This window comes from Megascapheus bottae, chromosome 16 (assembly GCF_031878675.1).
Source record: "Megascapheus bottae isolate mThoBot1 chromosome 16, mThoBot2.hap1, whole genome shotgun sequence".
Classification (NCBI taxonomy): Eukaryota; Metazoa; Chordata; class Mammalia; order Rodentia; family Geomyidae; genus Megascapheus; species Megascapheus bottae.
In genome coordinates, this window is record NC_143524.1 from 37,082,703 (window position 1) to 37,104,297 (window position 21,595).

Genomic DNA, 21,595 nt, shown 5'->3' on the forward strand with positions numbered 1-21,595 from the left:
TTCTTCTTTGAGGACACATTGAGTTTAAGTTCACTGTCACTTGTATTCAAACTGAGTAACATTGTAGTGACATGTGGTACTATAACCCAGGACTTCAATATGTTTGTAATATATTATTATGTAACACAGGTCTAATTGTAAATCATAATTTTTTCATTAACTGATCTCATTTTACTTGGTAATATCCATTTAGGCATTTGAGAGCAATAAAAAACTACATTTCTTTTAAATATTATATGATTCAGTTGGTTCACTGACTTAGATTTTTACTACCCTCCTACTCCAAAAGAATGAGTCATACATCCTTTTAGAGATAACAAGGACCTTCAAGATCATACAAGTCTGCTTCCCTTTAAATACACCCTTTAGGGGAAAAGGATGAGCAAGGGCACCCCAGTTCTCAGTAGGATATTTGGGCAGGTCCCTCACAGGCCTAAAACTTTTGTTTTGTCTTTGAAATACATGCACAATTAACATTTTATTCCTCAGTATATCCTGATCTGTTTGGTGAATTTCAGTTTTCCTTAGTTCTTTTTTTCATATATTTTTATTGTAAGTAATAGAAGGGTTACATGATATTTGCCAGATATAAGGTACATTAATTCACATACATTGATACCCTTTCACATGTCTTGGTCCCCATCTCCCTCCCCCCCCCCCCACCCCTCATGTTGTTTTCCCCCCTTCCCTATCAAATTTCAAATAACCAAATACAAATATATCCAATATATCAGATAACAAAGTGAGATACTATACCAATATGAGATAACCAAGGGACAGCAAAAGAGATGAGAGCTAACATAGTACCTTAAGGACAACAATCATTCATTATATGGCTTTTGTTTCTATCTTAGTTCTTTAAGAAAAAAAGTGGTAGTCAAGGTGAAATACCATTTGGAGATATGTATAGATTTATAGATCTAGTAAAGCACTGTACACACGTAGACTTCCTAGGACTGAATCTCAGCTACTTTACTTCCTTCTGTGTGAACTTGGGCCAGTTTATTGTCCTATCTGTGGCTCCCTTTCTTCATTTGCTCAATATTAGTAATCTGGGAGAGATGACTGATAAGAAGGAGGGTCCATCCATCTGTGGGAAGAAGAGCTCTCAGTAAGTGTTGGCTGTTAAACTTTTCCTACAAGTTACACATGTATCAAGTTAGAGAACAGGACCAGAGAGGAGGTGTCTTACATGTGTTTTCCAGTGAGACTGGCCAGCACCTAACCATCCCTTTTTTTTTTTGCCAGTCCTGGACTGAGCTCTGTCCTTGGGATTTCTCAAGGCTAGAGCTCTACCACTTGAGCCTCAGCACCACTTCAAGCTGTCCCGTCCAGCAGGATGTCAACTAGGGCCAAGAACCTAGAGGGAGGAATGAAAGGGACAGGAGACACGAAGAAGGCAACAAGACAAGCGTCCTGATCAAGCTGCAAATTTTATTTTTCACACAGGGGTTTATATGCCTCTTCAGGAGAGGCAGGAGGGGGTTGGGGTATAGGAACTGCTCGGGGTAGGGGGTCCAGTAGTAGGATGTGGTAGTAGGATGTTTGCTCGGGGTAGAGGCTAGGTGGTAGGATGTTTGCATATCAACACAAGCAGGCATGTGTTGCTTAGTGACCTAATTACAAGATGCGGGCACATTCTTACACTAAGAATTCAGGGAGGGGGAGAATGTCCCAACATCCAGCTTTTTCCTATGTATGTGGTACTGAGGAATCAAACCCGGGTCTTTGTGCAAGTTAGGCAGGCACTCTACCACTAGGCCAAACTCCTGGCCCCCCATCCCTTTTATATATCTTTTTGTTTCTCTTGCTCACTGAAGTCTGTAGCATCTGTGTGCTCTACTTGATTTCAAAATTGTGGAATGTGTTCCACAACAACCTCTACACACTTCAGTGATAAGGGCTTCCTACCAGTGGAGTACCTTCACCATGTCGAAAGGACCTGGATTGTGGAGATCTTCTTTGTTACTAGATACCCTCCTCCCTCCCAGGTCTACCCTTACCAGAGTAGCCCAAGAGAAGTACTCCATAGCTCCAATCTCTTCTGTCTCTTTTAAGTGTGCCACATTCAAATTAGGTCCATGCAGGGGACACTCAGATGTCCCACATCTGCCTCTCCTGATCCTTAGCTATTGCCGCTTTCTTGGGTTTCTTCCTTCTTTCAGGGAATGGGCTCCATCTCTTAGTTACCTCATGTATTTATGATTACAAAAGGCACTATCCAGTAGGCAACTTCTCTACTTTCTAGCCTTAGAAACTTTGACTACCTGTTTCAAGAATCTATTTTGAACTTGTGGCTTGTCAGTTGTGCCTGGCAAGATCTGTTACCCTCCTATAAGAGACATTTAAATGACCTTCCCTCGTTAAAATAACTTTAATTACCATTGATTATTTACTCGTTCTGAGATATACACTGATCTAAGAACTTCATATACATTATTTAATGTAATCCTCACAGATCTCTGTGGGTAGTATCATGATCCCCACATCACAAATGGGATAAATTCAGCTCAGGGAGATGAGAGTGTTTGCTGTGATCTTGTAGACAGCAATGGTAGAAAAGAATTTGAATCCCTGACTGAATCTAAAGCCTGTGTCTTGACAGTTAAAAACATCCCCTCCAAGTTCTTAAGAAGTTCCTCGGTAAATATGAGCTGTCACTGACCCACATCAGGAATCTAGCCAGCAGTATCTAGAGTGTGTGACAGGCTCCATGGTGAGCAGAATAATCAGAGTGAGCAGGAGGTGCCATGGCTGGTGGTAAGCACAGACAGTTAAATGCCACAGGGTGGGCCAGTTTTCAACATGATCAGACAGTGGAAAGGGAGACATGCAGACAGGATGGAACAGAGGTGAAGACTCTAGGCTGGTTGAGGTAGTCTTAGGACTAGTCGGGAATGAATGCCAGTAGGAATGAGAAGCAGAGACCCAGTGGAGGAGCTGGACAGCATCTCTGGCAGGAAAGGAAAAAGCTGAGGGTCTAAGCTGGGGACATGAGGCACCAGGCACACATTTCATCCCCTTTGTGGCTAATCCTGCTGGGTGGCTTTCTCTATCCTATGTCTAGTGGCTATTAATTAGATAAAGGAATAGACTCGTGAATGGATGCATCTTTGGGAAGTATGAACACCCAGCCATGAAGGGGCTAAGATTGTTTTATCTAAGTCTGCTATGAGGAAAGGGGTTGTTGGAGCATATTCAGGAATACACTCTGACACACTATCTCCTTGTCCCTTCTTTCTCCAGAGGCTCCTGCCAAGCCTGAGGAGGCAGAGGCTGAGCCCTTCACAGACTCCTCTCTGTTTGCACACTGGGGCCAGGAGCTCAGTCCTGAAGGCCGGCGCATGGCCCTGAAGCAGTTCCAGTACTACGGCTACAACGCCTACCTCAGTGATCGCCTGCCCCTCGACCGGCCCCTGCCTGACCTCAGACCCAGTGGGTGAGCAGAGTCAGTGACTGGGCCCTTGTCAACCTGCCTGTTGGGGAGATAAGGCTTCACAGTGCATGGAGCAGAGCCTGGACTGGGTGTCAGACCTGGGGCCCCTTGCCCACTTCAGCCAGGGTCTGTCCTCCCTACTTCACTATCTCTATATTTTGAGTATGGCAGTAGCTTCCCTCCATTTGAGGTTCAATAACCTAACTTACCCTCCAAGGATATTATAATCATCTGGCATTCCCTCTAATATATCATTTTAACCCAATTAGTTGCATTTTATGAAGAATTTTTTCCCTGTAAATTAGTTTTTTAAGGTACATCCATTTCCCAGGACTAACAAGTCATTACACCCGCCAGAGAAGTCTGTCTTGACTTCTATCTTTGCCACAAAGGATATTCCTTTAAGGTTCAGTTAGAATTTTTATTACTCCTAATTATTAAAAATGTGGACACATACTACAGCTGAGAAAATCTCATTAACTTTGTGAGCTCCCCCCCACACCTTCTTTCCCCCCTTTTTCTCTTCATTTTAAAGTTCTTATTAAAGCTACAATCCGAAGTGAACTAGCTGGAATTTTCAGGAAAGATTTTATCACTGGGTTTGGAGGCTATGCTATTTTAAAGAGAAGAGTTCAATTTAGTTCCCCTGACATTTATCGAGCATCTGCTGTATACTGTGTAATTGACTCTGTTGTTGACCCAGAGAGAGGCTGACTTGACTCTAGAGAAGATAGGCCTGGGGATCTACAAAGGGAATGAGGATGGTGTATTCACTTAAAGATGATTTGTGAAGTCCTCATTCTGGGCCTACCTCATCTAGGGATGGGGTTGGAGTGATGTGCAAAGCAGATCAGAATCCATTCCTTTACAGAGCTCAGAGCTTGCATTCTAGTTGGGTAGCAACAGATAATAAGCAAGCCAAACAGGTAGCATATTTGGTGGTAGTGAGCACTGTGGATAAACATGAAGTGTCAAAGGGGCAGAAGGACCTCCTGGACTAGGATTGGGATTTTTTTTAAATTTTTTATTGTAATTAGTAAAAAGGTTACATGATATTTGCCAGATAGAAGGTGCATTAATTCACATACATTGATGGATGGTCACAGGTCTTACAAAGAGGGTGAAGCCTGAGTGAAGAGCTAGAAAAGTTGAGGAAGAAATCCATGTGGCTTCAAGTGGGCAGAAACAGAGCTGGCAGAGCACCTGTTTGTCATCCCAGCTATTCAGGGGGCATAATTAACAAGGTCACAATCCTATGGCTCATTTTTGCTGCAGGCAAAAATAAAAATATATGAATCTATCTGAAAAGGCAAAAAATGGCCTGGCAGACTTGTGTAGATTATCAGGCTTGATTTCAAACCCTAGTACTACTGCCAAAAAAAAAAGAGAGGAAGAGAAATAGAAAGAATGAAAGAAAGAAGGAGAGAAAGAGAAAGAAAGAGAGAGAATGGGAGGAAGGGAGGAAGGGTAGGGGAGAAAGAAGAAAGTTCAAGTAGAGGGACTGGCAAGTTCTTCTCTAGAGCATTAGTGTGCTCAGCATGTTTGAGGAAGAGGAAATTGGCCTGTGTAGCTGAAACAAGGGAGCAGTTGAGCAATCTACAAACTTCAGATGCCAGATTCACATCCAGACCAATTAAACGAGGGTTTCCAGGGTGGGGCTCAGTGTCCTAATGTTTGGCTCCGAACATTGTGACTCAGATAAAAAACTGAAGTTGGAAATCACAGAAGGGCTTTTTGTAGGCTGTTGTGACACGTGTGTTGTTTACTCTGCAAGGTAGGACTTCATGGGAAAGACTACAGCAAATAAATAGTAACATACTCAGATTGTCACTGTCAAAGGGCCCACTAGCTTCTGGGATAACAGATGATGGAGGAAGAGGTGGAGGCAAAGAGAACAGACAGGAAGCTTCTGCATACCCAGAGGAGAGGCAGAAGGCTGGGGCTGTGACAGCTCCAGTTGAGATGAAGTTGGATTCAGCAATACCAGAAAGGTGACTTTAATTATATGTCATAGAACCATGTCCCATGAGGCATGCTATGAGGGAGTCTGATGTCGACAAGACAGAAATTCCAGAGAAAGCATCTTCCATGGAATTGGAAACTTAGCCAGCATAAGAGTCACTAACTGCCAATCTAGCACAAAAGACAAACTCAGTACGTGTTTGTTCAAAATGAAAGAGAAACTAAGAAATAATCAACAGGGAGTGTGGCCCTTACTGCAGCTTGTGGTAGCAATAGCAAGTACTGTGGTGGACTGGACTTGAGACTGCCTTTTCCACTGACCCATCGACCACTGGAGTGACCACAGGAAAGGTTACAATTCATCCCTCCCATTTCTAGTGGAGGAAACCAAAAAACAAAAGAAGGGAGTGATCGAACCACTCACACCTGTAATCCTAACCAGTACCAGCAGGTAAGTTGTTGATACCTTTATTCCTAATAACCATCACCAAAAATGGGGGATGCCAAAAATGGAGCTGTGGCTCAAGTGGTAGAGAACCAGCTTTAAGTGAAAAAGTTGAAGGATAGCATCCATGCGTGAGTTCAAGCCCCAGTACTGGCATGTGCACACACACACACACACACACACACACACACACACACACACACACACACACACACAGAGTGTTATGTTTGAAGTTACACAATTGAATAAGTAACTGAACTTGAGCCCTGAACCAATCTAATGCCAAATCTGGCTTTAGGCCATGGACCACAGCTGTGTTTATTTTGACTCTACCATGCTCACAGTGGAGCCCTTTGGTCACATCCAGTGGAGTTTGAGGGTGTCTGAAGGATGCTAGGTGGGCAGAATTCTGCAATTTCCTCCTGAGATCATCAGAGCATAAAGCCCTTCCCTCTGCATAGGGCTTTACAGTTTATGGAGCTTCCATAACTCCCTGGGCTCCCCTGGGAGGCAAGGTGACTTCTGTTGGCCCTTCCTCTAGACAAAAAAACACTGTCCAATAAAGGCAGAGACCACTGAGCCTTCTCAGTTCTCAGAGAGGGCTCTGGGCAAGTGGCTTTAACAACAGGCAGTTTCTCTTTGCATGTGAACTTGGAAGGTCCTGTCCAGTTCTATTTCAGCTAACATGCCAGACACATACCCAAGATAGACAGCTGTTAGTGGACCACTCAAAAGTGCATGTGCTTAGGGAGAACAGTGCTTTCCTTTGTCTACTAATTTCCATGAAAACATTCTTGCCTTCTAACATGCCTAGTGTTTGGCTCATCCTGTTTAATTAATTTCAGAAACTCTCAGTCAAGATCTGACTCTCATCCCACTTCAAACTGCAGTGGAAAATATTTCTACACAGCATAAGCCATGCCTTTCAGGCATGCCTTTGGAGCTATTACTAGTCTGTACAAGGAAACTGAGGCACAGCTTCCTGAGAACAGCTGCTCTCAGGATAAGAACCCAGGCAGTGTATAGAAATAGTATCTGTTCCTGTAACTCATGTGCTATGCCATCAGGAGGTATCAATTTGTGTCCCTGTCACAAATTGATAGAGGGCCTGCTTTAACCCAGAACTGAGTGATTGCTGACCAGTTTAAGAGGAACAAATGTTTGCTTCTACATTTTAGAAAAACTGTTTTTAGTGTGCATCAGATTTATTACCAAAGCTCAGAGAAAAGCATTGAATATGGCTAATGCTCAGAACTGAACTTAGGTGGATAAGAGGAAGTTCCATGTTACCAGCAGTCTCCAGAGAATCTTGCCATGTGGCAATTGCTTAAGCCTGAGCCACTAAGCTTTCTGAAACCTTCTGTTATCTCCTATCTTCCCCAGAAGTAGGGGAGTCCTTAGATTCTGCTTTTGGTGTTCTTAGCTTTGTTCTTCTAAATATTGACCCTGATGATCTGTTTGATTATCCTAGAGAAGAGAGGGAGTATTCAGGATCCTGTGCCTCCTTTCATCTCCTCTGGCTGATTCCTTCTGTTGTTTCTTCTTTTCTGAGTGATGAAAGATGTAATAAGACACATCTTGTCATTTGGATGTGCTCAGACAAGGCATAATCAAAAAAGAAAAATAATCTGTCCAGTTGGTTGGTAAGCATCATTAATATATGCACCAATTTTTTTACTGAGCACTTAGTATGTGTCAGACACCAGCAAAGCATGAGACAGACCTAAATCCCATAGCCCATGCTGAGGTGGACATTCAGACAGAAGAGATGGAGGGTAAAGCAGGGGAAAACTTGTGGATACCTCCTGATGTCCTTATAGAGGAGTCAGCCTGGCAGTGTCCTATGAAGCAGGAGCTGAACTGATGGCCCGTAGAGGCCCTGTCCCTCTGTAGCCTCTGTGGCCTGGAGAGTTGCATCAAAGAGCCTCCTTTCTCTAACTCTGATGTTCCCCCTCACACCCGATGGAAGGGCATAGAGACAGGAAGCATGGCACTTTTCTTAACCTCTATGTAAAGAAAGAAGAAAAGCTTCCTTTCTCGGAGGCTTCTGGGGACATCAAAATGTTCCCCTTCTCCTTGCCCATCGAGGCAGCAGGACAGCGCCATCCACTTCTGGCAACCCTCATAGATCTCCCTCCCATGTCAGAATCAAAGTCTGATCCAGGGGTGTGCTTGTTTCTTTCCTGTGCTAGGAAGAATTATACACTTGAGGCCTGGGTGTTTCCATGAGTGTCAATCATGCATCAATGCTTTGAAAACTGAAGGTATAAGAAAGGGGTTGAGGAAGACCCTGCCCTTATACATTGGAGTGGAGAGCAAAGACAAAGAAATCATATTTTGGTCACTGAAAGAAGGATCATGAGCTGAGAAAATGTACCATACAAATTGTAGCAAGCTGGGTTCTTGGGCAGTGAAGCAAGGAGAGCTTTCTGCCCCCAAAACAAAGGGTCAGGATGCAGCAACAGGTTGATGTCACATTAATTTTTTTCCTGCAGGCAGTGGTTATTTCCAAACAGAGCCATACTTGATGGTGGAGGGGGTCAGGAGGGATGGAGAGGAGACTGTGGATATGTGAGTCAGAGATAGAAGGTCTAAGTCTCCTGCTCCAGACTTGCCATGTTGTCATGGCAACTCTATGGCCTGCCTCCAAGGTAGCTCAGGGTGAGGCCCTGGAAGCCACTACTTCCTGTCTCCTGCTAGAAATCTTCAGAGGCTCCTGAGCCTTGTCAGTAAAGACTCTGCTTTTTTTCCTCCAGTCTCTCCTCTGAGATCCATGTCTCTTTCTCCCAGTAGTCACAGTGGACTTATCCTTGGCGTAATAGGTGGGTTAGGGCCTGAGCTGGGCCACCAGGAGCTGGTAAAAGAGAATAGATTTGTTTCTGCAGCCCTTGGTGAGAGTGACTGGGAAAGTCTATACATTAGACCTCAACGAAGCCCAGATTAAGAGCTGGAAAGTTCCTGTATTGATATCCAAGAGGGACTCCAGACTGATATGTGAAGTGGGACAGAATGAGAGCAAAGAAAGTATACATGCCTGAAAGCAGGTCTCTTCACATGCAGGCCAGGGTTTACTCAAGGTACTATGCAGTCATGACTGTGATGTAGCCACAGGATTGTGTGTATAATTTGGAGGTCATGGTGTGTGAGTGGAAAGATTGTTTCAACAGTACAGACTCCATGTCTGAGATCTTTGAACTATGAAAGCCAACAGGGCTGGATTTGTGGGTTCATAGAGGGGCAGAATAATGTGCTCATGCGATGTTTCCATCCTAATTCCCTGAATTGTGTCTCTGTTATGCCACAGGGCAGAGGGGAATTAAGGTTACTAACCAGATGATTTTAAAATAAGGAGATTATCCTGGACTACAGGGATGAGCCCTTTGAAGTCACAGGCCACTTCAAAGTACAAGAAGGCAGAACAGAAAAATGGTCATGAAAGGAGATATGAACATCTTCGGATGGCTTTGAAGGTAGAAGAAAGCCATGAACAAGGGTATATAGGCCATTTATAGTTGCCAGAATAGTGAGGAAAAAAATCACCTGAACAGACTCAGAAAGAAAATGGTTCTGTGACTTTAGCCCCAGGACACATAGGTTGGACTTTGTCATGTCCAGCTCTGAAAGATAACAAATTTGTATTGTCCTGAGCCACCAAGTCTGTCACAATGTGTCCGAGCAGCTATGTTAGTAGTAGGAAAATAATACAATAAGTGCATAAAGCTCTGTGACTGAAGGGTTCTGTGCTTGCTTTAATGCTCTGCAGTCATTTGGTTAAAATAATTAAAATTTTTGAAGAAGGGACACCACACTTTCTTTTTGTATCCCCCTCCCTTCTAGTTGTGTAGCTGGTCTTCTACTGAACATGTTTTTAGAATACTGAACATTTAAGACACCTGCTCAAGTTCCCACACCTGCTATGAAGCAGAGCTGGAATTTCATGTTGCCAGGCAGGTGTACCTCTGACTGAGTACTTCAGCCCCAGTGAAGATGTAGAGACTGTGAAAGACCTGCCCTGTTGTATCACAGCCTCAGAACTGGTGGGGGAAAAAGAGCATTCTTAGCAGTGACACTCCTGTCACAGTGAAAATATGGACTGTACAAACATTGTTAGGGAGAAATGCTCTTTAACTAAAGCACTCTGGGAAAATATTTCTGGTTCTTGTTAATCTTATACTTATTTGGGGCCAATAGTATGATCTTGTTCTTAAAGAAAAAAAGTGTTGGGGCTGAGAACATGGTCTAGTGGTAGAGTGCCTGCCTAGCATGCATGAAGCCCTGGGTTTGATACCTCAGCACCACAAACACAGAAAAAGTTGGAAGTGGTGCCGTGGCTCAAGTGGTAGAGTGCTAGATTTGAGAAAGCCCAAGGACAGTGCTCAGGCCCTGAGCTCAAGCCCCAGGACTGGTTTTAAAAAAAGTGTAGTATCTGAAAAGAGGGAGATAATAATTTTGTTTGACGCTTTCATTGAGATCTTAACTGTAAAAATGTATTTTAAGAGATCTAGAGAGCATAGACCAACAAATCCAAAACAGAAAGTGAATTACCTGACAGATAATACTTCCACTCAGATTATATGAGTGTGAAGAAAACCTAGTTTACTAGATTTGAAGGAGAGATACCTCCTTTGTAAGTTAGGTGACTTCCAGCAAGTTACCTAGTCTGTCTGTGCTTTGATCCTTATATCTGAAAATTAGGGACAGTAATATAAAGATTGAAGTAAGTAATATATGTAGTCCCTGCCATGTCACAGCTGCTAGCTAGCTTTCAGTTACCTTTATTATCTACTCTGTGTTGTAAAAGATATGAGTTAGGAGGTGATCGTGGTGCGGAGCATTACTTAAAGCACTGGTGTACAGATAAGAAGCATGTGGACAGGGTCTGTCGGTAGAGAAGAGAGGGCCAGACATGGATTGTGGGACAGATCAGACTGAAGTGCCCAAGGGTAAGATCTCAGTTGCACCTTGAGCCAGCTCTGCTGGGGAACTAAGATGTCTATTCTCCTTAGGGACCTGCTTTCTCCTATGTCCTGGCTGATTGTTGAGATCTATTCCTCTCTGTCACTTGGATCTCTGAGCTTCTGCTTCTGGTATCTTGGCAGATCTGCTTTGCCTCACATTCTCAAGTTCTAGTTGCCACTGTATGGATCTGCTCACCACAAACCTCCTACATAGAGGCACTGGTCCTGAAGGTGACAGTGTCTTCAAACCTAGTTGACTTTTATTTCCTGATCAACTGTTTATTTAACTCCATTATGGAGCCTATCTTCCTCTGATATCTAGAGTGTTGGGGGAACAGATGGTCTTCCTGTCTCCTGTAGGTTGCTTTCATTGTAAATAATTCTTTCCCCTGTTTTCCTTATTAAAAATGTACATTTACTTAGGTAGTAGATTCTCCTTCTAAATTAACAAAGTCACTGACTAGAAAGGATGTTTATTGAACTTCTTCCTCTGAATGGAAACCTAAGTCTGAAGGTAATATCACAGTTTATTCACCAACAATTCCTGGGTCAAAGTCTATTTCCAGATCAGGGCTGGCTCATTTCCTTTGCTTTGCACACTGTTGAAACTCTCAATTTTCAGGTGTCAATTGTCATTTCCACAGCTGGGCCAGAGGCGGTATCTTGTGAAGACCTAAAGTCCTGGCTACACTAACTATCCACACCTTGGGGATTCCTCAGGCTTCCATCTTGTATCTTTACCATTTGATCCAGAACTGATGTGGTCAGAGACTGACTCCTGATTTGCATGGAGCTATCAGTAGGTTGGCTTTTTGGCTTCTAAGGCAGTTGAGCTCAAGAGTGCTATGTAGTCCAATTTCACACTATTGAAGAAGGACCACCAACTATTTCAAGGATTCTCTAATATGTTAGTTGAAGGTGTGATATCCTAAGGAGGTTGCAAGCATATGTCCAGAGCAGCTGCAATGGAGAGGAGAAAGCAGAAGACTGACATTGAATCAGTTGTGGATATGAGCATAAATAAATTGGTAGAGATGCGGCAGAAGTAGGCTAAGACACTAGACCTTGAGCCGCCCAGGATGTCTTACACTACATTGCCATTTCCAGAGCCTATATAGTGGCTTTGGATCATGTAGCAATAGGTCTGCATTGACTACAAGCCTCAAATTTACTGAACAGGTTCTGTCCCTCACGCTCTGAGAGCATCCACCCAGCCCAGGACAGAAAGTCTGACTTCATTTCCTGGGCTAGACTTGTGTGGATGCTTTTGTTTTCTTTAATGCCACAGTGTACTACTGCAATGTATTTTTATATGCTAGTTCACAAACATCTGCGTCTGTGCCAGGCTATAAGCTGCCTTTCTCCCAAAGGAGAAAGGGCATCTTTGCTGCAGGCAAGGAAGCCTTTGTTCCTGGCACAATGGGTAAAAACTCAGAAAGCACTGGATGCCTAAACACATAAATAGTAGGATAGATTCAGACCACAAGAACTCTATAGGCAGGACTGTTACCAAGACTAGACAGAACTGGACAAGAGGATTTTCATTAAGTCTAGCATCCTGGATACAAACAGACTTAGAAATCTATCTGATCAAGAAAGGTTTGGATAAATGTGTAAGTATGTCCAGAGGAGGCCACAGGAGGATCATACAAGTTCTGTTGATGCAATTGGTGGTATTTGAGGACATTGTTACCCTTGAAGGATCAAGAAGTTGTTGCTGGTCCCTCTCAGACAAACTGTCTCTCAGAGTTTGTGCTTTAGGTGGTTAATGGAACACCTCAAATCTTCTCCTGAGAGAAGCCTGGGAGACAGAGTGTCCCAGAAGAAGGATAACTTCTCACTTGCTTTGTCCATGTAGAGACCTTCTTAATACTGAGAAGTCTGGTATGGTTGGATTCTGTTCCCAGTGTGCATTGGCAGACAGATCTCAGTTCAGGTCAGGCAGCCACATCAGTCATTTACTGAGATGGGCTAGGATCTTATAAATATGCTATATTTAGGGGGAGTGTGTGGGAGGGAAGATCTGAGGATCCTACATGAAGGTGCCCATCTATATAAGCTCAGTCTTCTGTCCTGGGCCTTATCTGTTCTGACTTAATCCTCCATGGCTTCTCTTTGTCTCATGGGTAATGACACTAATGCTCTCAATATAAATTTGTCTCAATAAACAACTCAAAATAATGTGGGGGTTAGTCTACAGAGAGGCTTTCTAAGTTGTTGCTCCCTGTCCCTGCATCTCCTTTTGTGTGTAGAGATCGATGAACTGGAGTTTATCGTGACCATCAATTCTGGCTTATTAGACAACCCTAGATCTTCCCTCACTGAAACACCTTGTTTTTATCTCTGGTGGAAAATAGCTTGACTTTGAACAAAAATAACAGTAAAAGGCAAACTTTTATGGCTTAATTTTATAGGGCAAGGTGTCTTTGCTCAAAAATAAGTAAAGCCTCAGGCTCATACAGTTAGGCATCCTCAAGGAGTTTAGATAAGGAAGAACTGGTTGTGCCTGTGGCTTCCTAGAATTCCAAACACCCAGGCCTTTCACTACAGAAGGAAGTAGAGAAGTGGGAAAGCAGGGGCCACCACCTCTGCAATAGCCAATGCTGCAGTTTGCATATGGAACATCCCTCAGATATTGGACATTTGATCCTCAATTTGTGTCACTTTTGGGAAGTGGTGGGGAGAGGACTAGTGGAAGGAAGGGCATACTAGGACCCTGGCCCTGGCCTATCTCTCTGCTTCCTGAGCATTACAAGGTGAGCAGCCTTCCTCTGCCATCATGTGCTCTCTTGTTATAAGGCCAAGAAACTACAGACTGAAACCTCTGAAACTATGGATCCAAAACAGATTCTTCCTTTCCTTAAATTGATTTGTTTTGGAGAATACCCTGGCTGTGGACAGTGTAGAGAAGAGTGTGTTTAGTCCAGTCTTACTCAGACAGTAAATATATTACTATTTTGAGTATAATTGTGACCAAAATGCCTGGCAGAAACCATTTATTTCAGGGAGGATTTATTTTGGCACATAGTTTCAGAGGGTTCAAACCATGTTCACTTGGATCTATATTTCGGGTCTATCCTGAGGCAGAATATCATGTCATGTAGGATGAGGCTTTTTTACTTCATGGAAGACTAGAAAACAGAATGCAAGAAGGTATACCCTTCAAAGGCATGACTCCAAAAACCTACTTTTGCCATTGAGTTCCCACCTTCTAAACTTTGCAGAACCTCAGAAAAATAGCATCACCAGCTGGTGTTAAAGCATTCAAAACATGAGGCGATGGAGACCATTTCATATTCAAACTACAGTATTTGTCCCCGGCTGCCAAAGGCTCATGGTTATTTTGTAATTTAAAATGTACTTAGTACACCTCCAAAGTCTCCAAAGTCTTAACAGTTCCAGCAATGTTCAAAAGTTCAAATCCAATGTCTCTTTGACACACACTAAGCAAACACTTAGTATGAGCCCCTGTAAAATTATATAAGAAACTATCTACTTCAAACACATAGTGGAAACATTCCCATTCCAAAAGTAGGAAATAACAGAATAGCATGGGAGGATTGGGCCACAGCAAGACTGAAATCTATCATGACAAACACTAAATCCTATAGCTCTATGTCGAGCATCTGGGACAAGTGGTATTATGCTATAAACTCTAACATACTTGAACAGTACAAAATCTGTGGCCTTGACATCTCTCTTGGTTTGACTCCACTCATTGCTTTTCTGGCCAATGTTGCACATTTCTGGGGTCTTTGTTGTAGCTTAGGGTTTCCTTCTCCCAGCATTATCATACATCACTCTCTGAGGGGCTGTCTATGAGGACTCCAACTATGTATGTCACCCACTGCCTAACTTACCAGGCCTTTCTTTGAATCTGTGTGGAAGCCTCCATCTCCCCACAACTCTTGCATACTACATGGCTATTTCACACAGATGATACCAAGGTCTGTCACCAGCGTAGGCTTTAGTCCAGTCCAGTCCCTTTGGAGGATGCTGTAGTAGCTTCTTAATGTCTGGGTCATGATGAAACAAAGTCTTAGGACTCTCTGTTTATGCAGGGTACCCAGAGGCACTTTCTTCTCAAGGGGAAGTCTTTCAAAGAAATTTTTCCTTGAGCTCACAACATATGGCATTAGGTCAGTTCCTGAGATGCTGTCAGTAAAAAGTGCTAGATTTCTTTTTAATGATGCTAAACTCTTTAAGTACCATTCTCTCCTCATGCACAGCTTTAAATGCCTTCTTTTTTTAAGCAAAATTGCACATTTTTCAAATCTTTCTACTCTATTGCTCCCAATTCCACTAGCTAAAGATAGTAATACTTATATAATATCCAGAATGCTGGGGCTGCCTTTGAAATTTCCTCTGTCAAGTTAAAGTTTCTGGATACAGATAAAATATAAAGAAATTCTTCATCTAAATGTAGCAGGTATAACTTCCATTCCCAATAGTATGCTTTTTTTTCTACCTGAAAATGTATACCTAGCTTTCATTCCTGCTGGCATTCTAGTCTTCTGAGTACCCCGACCAGAATTGCCCATTAAACTCTGCTTACACTAAACTCTGCTTACCAAAGCCTAAGCTTTCTCTAGTCTGCGTCTCCAAATTTTTCCAACTTCTCCCACCCCCCAGTTCCAAAGGCTTAATAACTACATTGGTTTAGGCACAGAAACAACCCCACCTGCCTGGCTTTATTTTTCTGTATTAGTTACTTTTCTGTAGCTGTGACCAAAATAACCAATAGAAAAAATCTTATGGCTAATGGTTTAAGAGAATTCAATTTGTTATCATGGTCACTTGGCTTCATTTTTCTGGACCCATTGTGAGGCAGAATATCATGGCAGTATCATGAGGACTTGCCTTATCTCCTGGTAGATAGGAAGTAGACCTCAAGGAAGGGACCAGAGACCAGGTATAACCTTCAAGGCACAACTCCAGTGATCTTGTTCCTCCACACAGACACCACCTGCTAGTGCTTACAGAATGTCCAGAAATAGTGCTAACAACTTAAGACCAAGAATTCAACACACAAGCCTATGGAGACCATTTCATATTCAAGCCTTAAGATTAGAGGAGAACCTCCCAGCCACGTACATGAGAGAGGAAAAGTCTACAGGGCTAGTTGCTAGGCTGACAAATGAAGCCAGCTGAACTCTGGGGAAGCTATGCAAGGTGGGGTGGGTCCTGAGCAATTTTCTCCATGGCAGCTCTGAGAGGTATGTTCCAGTTGCAGTGCTCAGGCAGCAAAACTGTCTGTCCAGAGTTCAGCATCCTGCGGTGATGATGAGGGCTATGAAAAACTGAGCACATTTTCTCCAACATATTCCTTCTTCCCTCCTTTTGTGTCCCTCCCTCTCTTTTTTTCCCTCATTCCCTCCCTCCTCCAACCTTCCTTTCCATTCTGCTTTTGTGGAAAGAAAGATAGGAACCCCAAGTGAGCACTGGGTGATGGGACTGTGTGGCTGGGGGAGTTTGAAAGGAAATTAACTCCACAAATCAACAGAACACTTGTGGCTTGCTCTGTACTATGCTGGGTGGTGACATGCAGATATGAGTGAGGCCAGTCCCTGCCCTTGAGAAGCACATGATGAAACCACAGGACAACCAGTTCTCTTACTTTGCTTGGTATGTTCATTGCTCAAACTGGGAAAATCCCAGGCAAAGCTGAGGAATTGATCACCTGTTATAGCAACATGGTGGTTAGAGATGTTGCTTGTGATGTTTAGGGATGACAGGGAGGAAGAGAGGGAGTTGAGCAGGAAACAAGATATGAAAAATATTTCTGCAATGAAATTTTTCTGTTCATTGCATATGTAATGCAAGAGAATGAATTTTGCACATCTAAGTGACTACAGTGATGATAGGGGAAGAAATGGAAAGCAGAGCAGCTGGGAAAGCTGAACCAGTACCTGGGTGCCTCCTCTTCATGATAAGTAACTTTCTGTAAAAACATGTCCCTTTGTCTTATCCTGTCTACCCCTCTCCTCTCTGCTCACCCAGATCCACTTTCAAACAAAAAGAAGGGAGAAACTGCACATGACTATTGCAGGCTGATATAGCTGGAAGGGCCCGAGCACGCTCAAGAGAGAAGAGAAGAATTTTAAAAGGTCAGGACATTTAGCCTAGAGAGACCATTTAATTACAGTGTAAAGAAACTGAGAACTTCCAGAAACTGTGAGGACTAGAAACTATCAATTCAAAGGAAGAACGGACAGAAATCAAGAGCCTGCCGGTAGAAAGAAGAAAACTGACTTTCCTTTGAAGGAGGAAGTTTACCAGCAAAAGGAATATTCTGTGATCATGTAAAGTGGCATGAATATAAAGTGAAGTCTGTACATAAAATGAACAACCTTGTTAGCTTTGGTTTTATGCCAAAATATTCACTGAGGACCCACTGTGTACCAGGTTGAAGGTAGATCGATAGCATAGTCACAAAACAAAGTCTTTGCTCTAAGGAGACACATTCATAACTGGAGAGGGGGGGAGGGGGGGAGAGAGAGAGAAAGAGAGAGAGAGAGAGAGAGAGAGAGAGAGAGAGAGAGAGAGAGAGAGAGAGAGAGGAGAGAGAGAGAGAACAAACAAGTACCAACATGCAATAAATATACTAGGTGTTCTGTTATCTGCTAACAGGCTTCCACATAAAAGCCATATGTTCAAACGTCTTTCATATATGAAAATAGTGATCTGCAGGGTTTCCCTTGTAAAACTGTAACATTTTGATTCTGCTTGGCCAAAAACTCATCAGGAGACCAGCTTACAAAGACTTCCTGCTCACACCAACATGGCTGTAATTGGGAGAAATTAAATTTGGTCTCCTCTGATGGGGGAGATGAGGTAGTAACATTCAGAACTAAAAAGAAAAAAAAAACAGCTGGGAATAACCTGGTGATGCAGAAGTGAGGCTCTGAGAACTCATAGGAAACCCCCGGGCAAGCAGACCTAGAGTCTTCTGCTACTGGAATTTATCTGGGAGAGCAAGGAGCTTGTCCCATATGCTGGCCTCATTAGGAGCTGTCCATTGTACTCACACTGAAGGAGAACAATGCCCTCGTGCTATTTGCTTCATCTTGTGTGACCTTACTTTCAACATGCAATTAGTGAGTATTTTGTGAATTCATATCTATTTATTTCCATGCCCAAGGAAAACACAACTGCTAGTCTTTAATTTTTACCCCCATTAATAAGCGCTAGTCCCAGAATCATCTAATTATACATAGTAAACCTTTTAATCAATGCTATACAATTGTTTTCACAAGAACAAAAGCAATTTGGGGAAGGGTCTGATGAGCTGAGTCATTCCAGTTTTTCTCGCCTTCTCATCCCATCCCCTCATCCTTTCACTGGTACACAGAACCTTTGCATTGCTCCGTTTTGCACATAATTAGATTTCTCATCCAATCATTTCTCTAGGACTTTTCAACCACTCCTTAAAGTAGCTGTCTGGACATCATGCTATCTTATACCGCAAGCTAATTTTCATCTTAACACTTGTATGGAGTTTGGCCATTTGCTTGCTTCCATGTTTATCTCCTTTCCTTGTTAGAGTATAAGCTTCATTAAGAGATACTTTATGCATTTGTCATCGAACCCTTATGTGCCTACAACAGTGCCTGCCTGATACAAGAAGCTCCATAAATATTCATCCTGCTAAACATTCTCTACCAAGCTCTTAATTTGATAATTTTATGAAAATTGTAAACGTGAAGTATATTTGGGAGGAGGCTCAACCCTTTTCCTCCCCACTCACTTTGGTGAGAGAGAAGAGCTGGAAATAGAATGGGAGAAGTTTCTGTAAATTTCTGGTAACCATAGAGACAGTGGTTTTAGTTTATTAATCTCTTGCTCTTAAGGAGTCTGGGCCCCCATGGTGATTTCTTCAAATTGCTCAGTATGGTTATCCTCATCAAGAAAAGCAGGCCCATTCCCATCCTGTAGCACTTTAATTACAGTATGCAGAGGCTCTGTGCTATGACACTCATTACTGCATGTTCTAACCTGGCAGCAACACCCACTTTGGAACAAAGAAGTACAATTGCCAGCCCTAAATCCCTAGAGCCTTCAGAGCCAGGTGCTGGCTGTGAGCAACTTCTGCTCCTAGTCCAGAGCCTGGTACAGGCTCAAATTCCTTCTTTATCCTTTTGTTCAGTGACTACTGGAACAAATGTATTCAAGCCAGGGAAAAACTCAACAGTGTTTTCCTGCCTATGAAGGTTGTGCTTTAAGGGGAAAGAGTTGCCATTGGAACCCATAGCCCTTCCTATTGTCTAGTCTTTGATGGCTCTGACCTTAAGGGTTATATGTTCCTATGGAGAATGCATGTAGCCTTTCATGAATTTGCCTCTAGAGGGCCAGGAGTTTGGCCTAGTGGTAGAGTGCTTGCCTAGCATGCACGAAGACCCAGGTTCAATTCCTCCATATCACATACATAGAAAAAAGCTGGAAGTGGTGCTGAGGCTCAAGTGGTAGAGCTCTAGCCCTGAGAAAGTCCAAGGACAATGCTCAGGCCTTGAACTCAAGCCCAGGACTGGCAAAAACAAGACAAGTCATGAATTTGCCTCTAGACTTTTGGCTTCCCCCAAATGGTTTCAGGGCGCTCAGAAAATGACCAGTTAGGGGTGGTCCTTTCCAAGGCAATTTCTTCTTTGGAGAGGAACCCTGATATAGATATCCAGTGATTAGATCTGGGATTCTGTCTTGGCAACCATCCATGAGGGACTCAAAACTTTGTGCTTTCGTATCCTGAGCTGTGTATGAGATCTGACATGGTCCTTCCATCCCTGTCTGTGCTGAGACCCTGACCCTGCCTGGTTCTGAGACCGTATCCCAGGATAAATTGCAGGTGCTGGAGGAGAAGGGAAGGCAGTATGACCTCTGAAGCAAAGTTGAGTGGGTTTAGCAGGGATATGTATTTCTGAGAGGAAATATATTCCCCCGTGAGACTGGTTGCCTAAGAATATTGCCAGTTTGAAAATTCCTTTGCCTTTGCTTTTCATCCTGTTGTTTTAGAAATGTTGAACCATCCTTCCAGCAAGCCCTCAGATAATACCCACCATTGTTCATTTACTACTCTAAGTGCTTTGGTGCAGCTGCAGCTACTCATGTGGAATAAGACAAGGATGGATTCATACAAACTTTCAATAGTTGTAGGCCTTTTGTTGCACATGTAGGGCATATCTTTGCTATATGGAAGAGGCCTCAAAGAATCTGGATCTGTGAACACCCCCCCCCCAAAAAAAAGATGGAGGGCCGGGAGTTTGGCCTAGTGGTTAAAGTGCTTGCCTAGCATGCATGAAGACCCAGGTTCGATTCCTCGGTACCACATACATAGAAAAAAGCCGGAAGTGGTGCTGAGGCTCAAGTGCTAGAGCTCTAGCCTTGAGAAAGTCCAAGGACAGTGCTCAGGCTCTGAGCTAAAGCCCAGGACTGGCAAAAAAAAAAAAGATGGAGAAAACTGTAAGGTAGGCCTGCACCTGGGATGACCTGAGCTGCTGAAAGATTCAAGAGCTTGGCTGTTTTTTCTAGGTGCCGCAACCTCTCCTTCCCAGACAGTCTGCCAGAGGTGAGCATCGTGTTCATCTTCGTCAATGAAGCCCTGTCTGTGCTCCTGCGCTCCATCCACTCCGCTATGGAACGCACTCCCCAACACCTACTCAAGGAGATTATCCTGGTGGATGACAACAGCAGCAATGGTAAGTGCTCAACTTCTGGGGCCAGTCCTTGCCTACTGGCTGAATGTTGAGCAGAGGGCTCCATTAGCAGTTTTCATTTTCAAGGATCACTGGCGGCTATTTTACTGTTACATCACCTCAGAGATGCAAGCTCCATGGCAGTCACTGCTTTGGAAGGTTCACTCCTATTTGTGCATCCAAAGAGGCACAGTCCTCATTGGCCAGTCACTGTCTCTTCCAACATTCCAGAGCAATACCATAGGAGGAAAAACCTCCATCCTCCGTCCTCCCTGTATATGCAGAGGTTTTTTTTTTTCTTCTGTTAAGTACTATTTTATTCAGCGTAGCTCCTTACCCCTGCCTGAAAGATTGTTCACTGGCATTTGTTCCTAGTGGTTGTGCAGGTCATAGCAGTGTTGTTGAAAGGGGCAGTGGTAGCTGTCAGTGGGAGCTTTTAAGTACCTGACTTATCTCCTGGATCCCTGTACCCTATACTTCCTTGTCTCTAGCAACATCTCAGCCTACAAATATCTTGTTAAAGTTTTCATTATTCCATTATTCGTCTCCTCCAGCCACCACCCACTGCGTTCATCCTCCCATGCACATTGGCTTCTAATTCTTCTCCAGGTAACTCTCCCACCCATAATTTATAAGTTTTAAGACCATGTACAGAGAGTATTCAGGGACTAGGGCTCTAGATTGGATCATTTCAATGAATATGCTTCTGATAATAATGCATCATTTCTAAAACTGGATTGCTAGATCAACTAATCATAGAGTCATTGGCCTTGTGTTATCTTTTGAGGCTTCTCCTCTATAGGTAGTAAATTTTCCAGTGAATCAGTGGCTGTAATGAGACTGGCAATTTGTGATTCATTATCAATTAAAGCTGAAGCATATCAGATAATTGAAATGCACTTAATCTCAATAAAGAACTCTCTTTTGGATTTGATCATCATGTAGTAAGAAGTGTGGGAACCGGGCTGTGAGGGATGTCAGAGATTTCTGAAGAGTAATTCTTAGGTACCACTTAACTCTTATTGTTGAATAGACACAAAGGGAAGGAAGGGCTTCAGGATGTTAGCAAAGAAGTACCATTTTGAACGTGATTATCTATTGTGAGGGA

The 21,595-nt window shown here is 43.1% G+C and overlaps 1 protein-coding gene across 1 annotated transcript in view; it reads left to right on the plus strand.

Annotated features, from left to right (window-relative positions):
• The window catches only part of Galnt18 (polypeptide N-acetylgalactosaminyltransferase 18), a 297,982-nt gene that overhangs the window by 155,880 nt on the left and 120,507 nt on the right, over positions 1–21,595 (plus strand). Inside the window, 2 exon segments of the mRNA XM_090348146.1 lie at positions 3,247–3,439; positions 20,324–20,490. Of these exon segments, the coding sequence (XP_090204272.1) occupies positions 3,247–3,439; positions 20,324–20,490 (360 nt within the window).